Raw genomic sequence first — 10,052 nt, 5'->3', positions numbered from 1 at the left:
TCAGGTAAGCTTGTGTGCTTGTTCTATTTAGTATTTTGCATATCACCCATTTCCCTCTCCCCTTGGTGGATATCTGCATTATTAATAGGTTATCAACATTAACATTTTCCAAAGCTTGCAGAATACCAATTTGTGAGGAGAAGGTCACCAAATTCTGCTATGATTTAGCCATATCAAAGTGATCACTCACAGTACCAGAAACCTTGTTTTTTCTCTACATAAAGCCAAGAGGATTGCCCTCCAACACAGTGGGTCTTCAAGTACAAAGACTATATTAAAATGTGCTTACAAGGTTTATTTTAAAAGTAATTTAAAACACAGTGTAACCATACATTAAAAATATTGTGGCAATTCAGATTAGGAATAAACATGAAGTTATTTACATGTTGGCACATGTACGTGTGTATATATACACAAAGTGCAGATAAATACAGAAATACTACAAAATAAACAAAAAATTCAATGATCATTTATGGACAATCACTTTTATATTTATTACTTAATTTGTCATGTTAATGACTGCAAAGAAGCTCCTAGTACTGAAATATAATATCTAAACATCTGACTTTTATATAAACTACAGTACCTCAAATTTTAACAGTATATAAATAGGATTCTGAATTAAAAACCCAGGTGTCTTCCCTGCCAAATTCCCTATTTGTTAAGGTTTCAGCTCAGAAATCAAGGACTCTGAAAATCCCAACCTTTGTTATGTGGTGGTATCTTGGATTTTAAGTATAAACCATGAGCAGACAGTGTTCTTAGACCAGTTCTTGTGGGGATCATTCTCTGCAAAAAGGAGGCAGTTGAGGGTACACTGACAGATATAAAACCTCAGAAATGCTGCCATATAGAGATTAAAAGTGTGCGTTTTATATATATATGTATATGTAGCCATATTTTTATATAAAATGCATTTTTATATAAAATGCACACTTTTAATCTATAAAACTGAGTAAATTCAAGGCAAAATTGAGTTGCTGTCAACTCTGGATGCAAAAACACCATGGGAAACACTGGGGAAAGATGGCAGATGGTCCAAAGGGGAGAAAGTGGTTAGCCTACTGAGGAGGTTTTGACACCTTCAGCCCCTGCCTCCTCCAACACTTTAGTTTCCCAAGTAGCCCTGTACACAAGCATCTTGAATGGTGGAGAATCTTTATGATGGCAATAAATGAAAATGATCTCCACCTTTTGGGACTCTTCAGTAAGTGCACAGACTCCATTTCTCTACACAGCACCAAGAAAAATTCACACTGAACTTGGCATCTCTCTCATGAATGCCAAGAGGTAAAGGAATGACGGGCTGGGCTCCCTAAACCATAGAATACCTTTTAAACATTGGTCTAGGACATGCAGATCAATTTTCTGCCAATGGCTTACTGTGAATGCTGTCAACATTCTTATTGAAGACTCTTTATTTAAAACAGTGAGTGCAGCTGCCCTCAAAAAATAAAAAAATCCAATTTATTGATTTGATCCTCTAAAAGTCCACATCATTCATAAACCTGAGTTTTCCGAAGGTTATTACCAAGTGGAACCGGCACATTTTGAAGCAGGGGGATAATGGTGACAACGAGGGATACAGTGTATGTGTTCAGGAAATTGAGACTAGTTGATGAATACTCGATATTTGTATCTGTGAATCAACAGGAGACAGGCAGGACACAGACTGTTCAGAAAATTATCTTTGTTTCTTAAAAGTGTTTTGATTTTGGAAGGTTAACAAAAAAGGGTAGGAGGCAAAGTTAAATAGCAATGTCTACCCTATGGGGAAACCTTTAGTCAAGAGGGAAGTAACTTCTGGACAAGAGTCAAGCCTCTGTTCTTTTTCGTGAACTGACCAGGAGATACGATTTCAGGGTCCTACGCAGTGATATGAGGTCATGCTAGCAGCTGTGAATTACAAATGTATCACAAAACCAAAGAACAAAATCTGTTCCCTAAATTGGTCTGCCTCTGGCTTTAGGCAAAGTATAAGTCTAGCTGGGGTTCTAAATGCTAAAGAAAGCATCTTGAATACATAATTTAACGTATTAGTACAATTTGAAATGGCTTGAGGGAAAGCTCTGAGAGACTCTTCTCAACGGAAACCACATGAATAATGGCCTTTTTGACACAGAGCAGAAGAATGGTGCTAGGAGTGAGAAGGTGAGCAGGGTACACCAGATTATGGTAAGAAATCTGTTTGCCTCACAACATAGTGAATTTTTAAGAAGGATGCCACATTATATAAAGCTAATTATCATAGAATAATAATAAAAGTCATATGTATCTTTATTTTTCCTACTTGGAAACCTAGATAATTTGGGGTTTTAAGGCACACTTTTTTCCCCCCACTATCTCTGAAAACAGTCAGCAGACAAATCATTGTTGAGAAACCTGGTTGTGTTCATGCAAGTTACAAAGCCCAGGCAACCCACGCAACAAGCAAAACCACTCACATCAAACAAGGAGAAATGCGCTTCCTCATACTTCATGAACGTTACAGGAATACAAAGATGATTTTACTCTTCAGATATTTACATATAACACAACAGAAAAATCCTTCAGTTGACTAGTTTCCATAAACTTGGTAGCGTTATGGCAAAACAAAAGAGTCATCTGTGAAATACATAAATGTTTTGCACTGAGGGATATTTTCACATAACACAGGAGATGATGAACTTAAATTGAGACCCCCTTAATCTCATTGTCATACTGATTATACTGTAAGCAGTGATTGGGATGCACAGGTTGCATGTTTCGAAGGTATGGATGTGGCAATTCTAATGTATCTTCACATTGTTTCTGAAAAGCTAAGGTTTTGTTATTGAACTACTATTAGAAGTTGAATGTGATCCTCTTCCAATGTCTGGCATTGCCTTCTTGTGGAATTAACATTCTGTGTGATTTAGAGTACATGTCCTGACTTTCTCAATGCTCATAAATACCTTATCTGTAGGAAACTTACTTTAAGGGAAAAGCAGCTTCAGCCTATCTCCAGTACATGGCCATGACTTGCTTACACATATAATCCCTTATGAAGGAAAAAGAGCCATCCTCACAAATATGGAAGATTAAAACTTCAAGCACAAGCACAACTTGAATCAGTGCTTCTGTAGCCTGTTTCAGCAAAGGGACCATAGCCAGTACTGTGGCTGCAACATATGTCTTGCCATCAGATACAGGAGTTAGGCTTCATATCCACGTCCTATGCAATAAAAAAGCTTTAAACCTGAATGGAACATCCGTAGAATTAGCTTTCGACAACTCAGAAGCAGGAACACTTTGGTCTGTATTCAAATAAAATGAAGGCTGAGATTTTCTTTATGCAGCAGCAGGAGGAGTAGGATTCTGAATCTCTCTTTGGAGTCAAGTTGGTCTTTGAAAGAAAACCAATTTGCTTTTAAGAGATTCTAATCTAGCAGGATACCAGATGATGGCAAGCATGCTTAAACCAAGGGTGCCGTACAGACTAAGGGACTGATACATTGGAAATTACCTTCTGTTCCAGCAGAGGGCAATTAGAGTGTCAGCAATGCTGTTATTACTTCTAAGGTCACCAAGGACCTAGACCTAGCAGATCCAGCAACACACGGTATTACAGTGTACAGAGGTCAACAGTGAGAGGTAAAAGAAAAAGATAGTCTTTTATCAAACTTTTACATTACATTGCTAATTTTTATTACAGAATATTTTTCATTCTTTTATTTGGATTCACTGATATTTATTCCTGATTCTGACTCTGCCAGCGGTTATTCTACTTGTTAATTCTAATCTTATTCTTTTTATTTGTAAAAGCATAACTTTTCTGAGGCATAGTTGTGTGTGTATATGCGTATTTAACCTACTAAATCTAGAAACATTAATTTAAAGTAGAAGAGATCGAGATTACAGATTATAATCGCACGTAAAGAGTTTTATACAGTGAATACCTGAGAGTCTGCACAGTGGGGAACTCTGAAGTAATATGAAGTAAGATGTCAAGAACAAGCAGGTCAGGACTGTGGCACTCAAAGGTCAGGTAACCAGCTTTTCAGGATCTTGAGAAGAAAGGCTCTTTGCCACATATAGATATTATATTTATAGAAATAATATATTAGAATTATTGAAATAGAAATATAGAATTAATGGTTCGTGCATGACCAGATGCTGATATATATATATAAGTGGACAGTAAATACCTATTACTATGCTCTACAAATTGACTGCAATTGCTGATAAAGACTGTAAACTAAAAGGCACAGAAGAAAATCATGGACAGATTTTATTTCTGCTAAAGATCACAACACAATTTCAACCTCTGTGGTTCAAAATAATTTAAGGATCTTGTACCTTTGTGTTTATTTTCTGTTTCAACTAAGGATAGACTTCAGAAGGCATAGTTTCCCTTGTAACGTTTTCAAACATCTTTTTCATTTGTAGGAGAACATTTCAAAAGTCCAAATTAAATTATCATTAAAATACTTTGACACTTTACAATCTTCCAAGTGGAAGTGAAGTTGTACGCCTTGATACTCTAGTTTTACAGTTTTCCCATGATTGGTAAATATTCTTCTGTGATGTCACTACAATGCTACTGGTGGAAAATATGTGCATATAATTTATCAGTATATTTTAATGTACAATTTTATAAAACTCTCAAAGTTATGAAGATAGTTTTATACACCCTCTAAACTAGGGGTCAGCAAACTATAACCCATGAGCCAAATTTAACCCATCACAAAAATATTTGCTATCAGGCCTTTACAGAAAAAGTTCGCTGATCCCTGTGCTAAACCAATGGAAGTTGTCTGGAATTCTGGACAGATTGTTTACAGTGGAGTCAGTGCATGACTTAATTTTACTTGCTTTATAGATACCATATACATTATTGCTTTTGAATATTATCATCTACTTGGAAAACAAATAAAGTTATATTAAAGACTTACATCCTTGAAATGTTTAGGACCAGCAAAACAATCATATATAAAAGCAGTATATTTCTAAGAAAAAAAAAAACAATAAATGAACAATTTAAATTACCTTTTTAACTAACAATTTCAGAGATCCTCAGAGAATGCCAGGCAGTAAAGGACAGATCTCACAATCCATATAGCAGATTCTGGTTTCCAAATTTCTGGGATATAGTATTTAATATAGTATTTGAAACTCTACAATTGCTATGGAAGAGACATTGTGGAGAGTTACATATTATCCAAAAATACATTTTTCAGAAGCAAGATATTTTAAAGTAAGAAACCAACCAAAAAAGAATGGCCAACGATTTAAATCTTTTTTTTCCATTAATAAGGAGCTACATAGTCTGCTGGTGAAGAACTTGATAGAAATGGACTGTTTTCACTTAGTGGGCTGATCCCTGTGTATCTGTGTCAGATAAAATCATAGCACTTATTCGTTACCATGGATACCATGAAGATACTGCCATCCACTAAATCGTATTAGAGGAAGACAACATAATTTTCTGGAACTAGTCCCGTTTTGCCTTCATAAGTTGCCTTTAACCATCCTGGTTCCACTGATGGGTACACTGGCAAAATAAACAAATAAATAGCACTCGGTCAACATTTGTGTCAAATAATTATATAAACAGATGGGTTAAAGTCCCACATCAGATTGTACGCACACAGTCAGTCCTCAATATCTGTGGGAGATTAGTTCCAGGACCTCTTGTGGATACCAGAAACTGCAGATGCTCATGTCCCTGATATAAAATGATGTAATATTTGCATATACCCTAGGGACATCCTCCTGTATGCTTTAAATCATTTCTAGATTACTTGTAATACCTTTCACAATGTAAAAACTATGTAAATAGTTGTTATACTCTGTATTTTTAAAATTTGTATTACTATTTATCTATTTATTTTCCAACCTTTTTGATCCATAGTTGGTTAAATTGTGCATGCAGAACTCCTGGAATATACAGGGCCAACTATACGCTATACGCTCAACTTAAATGTCCAAACAAAACAATGTCACAGCCCTTCAAAGTTGGAATGTCCTTTGCATTCACATAGTCAAATGAAACAATCTCTCCCTCTCATACACACATGTACAAACAGACACATACACACAAATGCCTGCAGGGGAGGAATGAATCCAGAGGGAATTTAAAAATTTTTTATTTATTTATTTTTATTTTTCTGAGACAGAGTCTTGCTCTGTCGCCAGGCTGGAGTGCGGTGGCGCGATGTTGGCTCACTGCAACCTCCACCTCCTGGGTTCAAGCAATTCTGCCTCAGCCTCCCGAGTAGCTGGGACTACAGGCGCCCGCCACCTCACCCGGCTAGTTTTTTGTATTTTTTAGTAGAGACGAGGTTTCACTATGTTGGCCAGGCTGGTCTCAATATCTTGACCTCATGATCCGCCTGCCTTGGCCTTCCAAAGTGCTGGGATTACAGGTGTGAGTCACCGTGTCCAGCCTATTTATTTATTTTTTTGTGGGTTGGGCTGGGCTTACCCTCCTAAGCAGCTGGGACTACAGATGCACGCCACCCAGAGGGATTTGATGTGTTCATGCATGCCCGTCATGACAGGCAGGACTTGGGATAGAATCTGAGGCTTCTGGCTTCTACTTGAGACTCATACCACCATGCTATTCCTTCATCCTCCCCATGATGATAAACTTAGAGGGAAGTGACATACTTACCATTAGAAAATATCGCTCCTTGTGGGAAGGAAAGCTCATGGCTGTGCTCTGCTTTACAGGAGTACATGGCTTTGGCTTGGCTGAAAGAGCAAGACAACTTGTCAAAACCTCAACACTCAACCTAAGGACATCTGTATTTAAAACTCTTCTTAAAGAATGCTATTCATTTTTACTTGTCATTGGAACATAATGCACATAAAGTGCATATATAAGTGTACATCGGTACTTTTTCCACTCAACACAATCATGTTACCAGATCAAGAAATCAAGGATTACTAGCACACTAGAAACCTTTCTTGTGTTTCTAGGCAATGCTCTCCAGGGTAACCCCTGACTTATAACAATATAGGTTGGTTTTAGAGACTGCTATTATTTAACTGTTTAATAAGTTGCTAAATAGGCTGTTTTTACAGCTATGTAGAAACCAAGGTTCCTAGGAACCCCAAAGCCTTTTTTTCCCCCCACTTTCAAGTTCAGACTATCTGAGGTGAGATCCAAAAATTAAAAGGCTTAAAGAATATGGTAAGTAAGTTGATTGGGCATGATATAGGAAAAATAATAGGATAAGTTGATGATAAATGGCAACCAACTATAGTTTCACCATCAGGAAGATGATGGGGACAGGTGGAGGCTTTGCAAACCAGAGTACACCCATCTTTAACAAGAGAAGCCAACCACTCAGCTCCCAACGTCTGTCGCTATGTGCAGATTCGTGCTCATTATACCCAGATACTCTTTTTTTCTTTTTTTTCCAAGTGAAGTCAGAATTTAGGAATTACATATGAGATATGATCCAAAAATATTTCAGCCAACACTAGAAAGGCATCATCTGAGGCTGCTAATCAAGGCACCAGGCAGGTCTCCTTTAATCTGCAACATTCAATGACCTTGGTAAGACTTGCAACTGATCCCAACTCCAAGCACTTACCATCTCTTCCACAACCAGAGTCCAAGACAATAGCGTTTCCAACCTGGTCGGCTGAATGGCTTCCTGGCTTCCTAGAACCTCTATTTCCTTACAATCCATTATCTATAGAGCAGCCAGAGGATAGCTGTAAAATGCCCATCAGATCACACTGCTTCCCTGACAACCCTTCAACTGGCTTCTTACTCTGGCCCACAAACTGTATGCAGTCAGGTGCCGGGTGGTCTCCCCTGCCTCTTTGTGTCCCTGCCTCTGCTCACCTACTCGACTCCAGTCACAATGGCCCTCTTTCTTTTCAAACACGCCAAACTCACTCCCACCTCAGGCCAGCTATGTCCACGCCCTGAGATGTTTTCCTCTTGATCTTCACATGGCCATGTCCTTCAAGTTCATCTTAAATTTTAAGGGCTTTGCTGAAGGTCAGGCCTTCTCTGATCATACTCTCTGAAATAGTTGCCCAGGGAACTATCATATCTTCCTGCTTCAAGTCTGCATGGTATTAGTATCCAGTATTTTGTTATTATTGCTGATATTTTTATCTTCACCCCTAGATAGAATGGAATCTCCATGAACAATGTCTGATGCTTAGTAGTAACTCAGTAAATGTTAGCTAAATGAATGAGTAAGAAAAAGGAAAGATGTTCTGGGTTCATTTTCTATGTGATGAGTCTTTTTAAAGATTCAGGGCACCTTATCTATCCTCCTTGGGGTCCCAGCACTATACCTGCAACGCAGCAGTATTTGTCTCCACAGCTCTCCCAAAGCAGCAGCATTACATTATAATTTCATTTCCCTATTGGAGCTCAACCCTGGGTCTTAACCCTACACTTCCAGAATGAGGTCCAGCCATTTAAACTGGGGTTCCCAAAGACTATCTGAAGATTGGAAAGTGTAGAGAGGAAAATTCTGGACCTGCCTCCAGTCTTTTCATCAGAGGTGATGCTCAGGCTGTACTTTCAGGCAGCTTGCTAGCAGGGCAGCTTTGGGAACGACCCTGAGCCCACACAGCACAAAGTCCCAGTGAAACATGGTCTAAGGAAGAACTGAAGAAGTAGAGGCACTCAGAGAAGGACAGGACTTTAAAGAACTGTGTGTGTGCACATGAACACATGCATGTAGGTGTGCTAGTTGCATATAAGTGGGAAGTGAAAACATTATCAGGTTCTGAAGACTTCTAAGAATCAGACTATGGTAGGCTCAAGTAGAATATAAACGCTTTCCCTATAAATATAGCCAACTATAACCATTTGATTTGATCAGGATATTACTGAGAACTGCAGAACCATTTTCCTAAAAAAAAGGAAAGATTTTTGCGAAAAAATCACATTTTCTAATAGCAACAGCTTCCTCCAGTAAACAGTAAGTCCATCTTTCTTTGAATCATTAAGATAAATTACAAAGAGATGTATAAGGAAACAAACTCCAAAGTTGTAGAAGTGATTACAATATTCCTTATAATGGCCTAATTTTCAAAACTATACTTTAAAATGTGCCCCAAATCTTGTAATTAATATTTTAGATATATATGGTCTCCTTATTTGTATTTATAGTATTTTGCGGGACTGGCTGAGGGAGGGGAAAAGCATACAGAATAATTATTATCACTAAATAAAGACATACATATTGTTAAATGCATCAAAACCACACAGCACAAAATACTACCTGTCATGACTTTTCAATTATCTGTGCACTGACTAGACGGAATTTTCTTCTGCTGAGAGCTATAACTGCAGGTGTTAACTCTGCAGAGAGCTTTGATGATTTAATGTAGACTCTGTAACAGTGAAGTTTCCTCAGGTGCTAATGCTTCCTCTTTTACTGTCTTGGTGTATGGAAGAGGATGTGAAAATAACACTGTCACCTATTGTCTCTCTCTTCAGAAGATTCTAATCTCTCTTTGAAAAAGATTTTGAAAATCCTGCCTCTTACTGCTTGGGAGAGTGAGGTAATGGCACGGTCCTGAAAGCCATTTCTTCCCTTATCACTGGGAAAATCATCTGCCCACAAGCCTCATTCCTCATGCTAAATGCCGCCTAATGCATTTAATGAGTAAACGTACAAAAGTTTGACTGGGTCAGTGTGCAAAACTTACCAATGCTTATCTTAAACATAAGAGAAATTTTAAAAATTCACCAAAACTGATACAATGTCTTCAGGAGGCCTGTTTAACAATGAGAAATACACACATTTTGTATGCTATTGACAGTTTCACTTCTGAAGGGAGTAGAAGTGCAGGGAGGTAGAAAGATACTAAAGCAATACTATATATAAAACTGGAAATTAAAAATAAACACAACAATCTTAAGTATTCATCGGCAGAGAACTTAAAAAATAAATTAGAGCACACCAATCTAGTGAAGTATTATGCAGCAACTATAGATAATGCTATTGAAGAACTCATGCTATGAAACGATGTTAATGTGTAAGACAAAAAGTTTACAAATTTGTTCTTGGCAAGAATCCTAAATTGCCCATGACAGTTTACCAAGAAAC

General features: G+C 37.7%; 1 protein-coding gene across 1 annotated transcript in view; it reads right to left on the bottom strand.

The window, feature by feature from the left end:
- Positions 1 to 274: 274 nt before the first annotated feature.
- Positions 275 to 10,052, bottom strand: part of ARHGAP42 (Rho GTPase activating protein 42) — a 309,795-nt gene continuing 300,017 nt past the window's right edge. The window contains exons 23-24 of the mRNA XM_025358156.1: positions 6,635 to 6,714; positions 275 to 5,512 (exon numbers count right to left, since the gene is read on the bottom strand). Coding sequence (XP_025213941.1) covers positions 5,424 to 5,512; positions 6,635 to 6,714 — 169 coding nt within the window. The 3' untranslated portion in view covers positions 275 to 5,423. The remainder of the gene's footprint in view (positions 5,513 to 6,634; positions 6,715 to 10,052) is intronic.

The sequence above is a fragment of the Theropithecus gelada genome, chromosome 14 (assembly GCF_003255815.1).
Source record: "Theropithecus gelada isolate Dixy chromosome 14, Tgel_1.0, whole genome shotgun sequence".
NCBI classification, from domain to species: Eukaryota; Metazoa; Chordata; class Mammalia; order Primates; family Cercopithecidae; genus Theropithecus; species Theropithecus gelada.
This window is presented reverse-complemented; position numbering and strand designations above follow the sequence as displayed.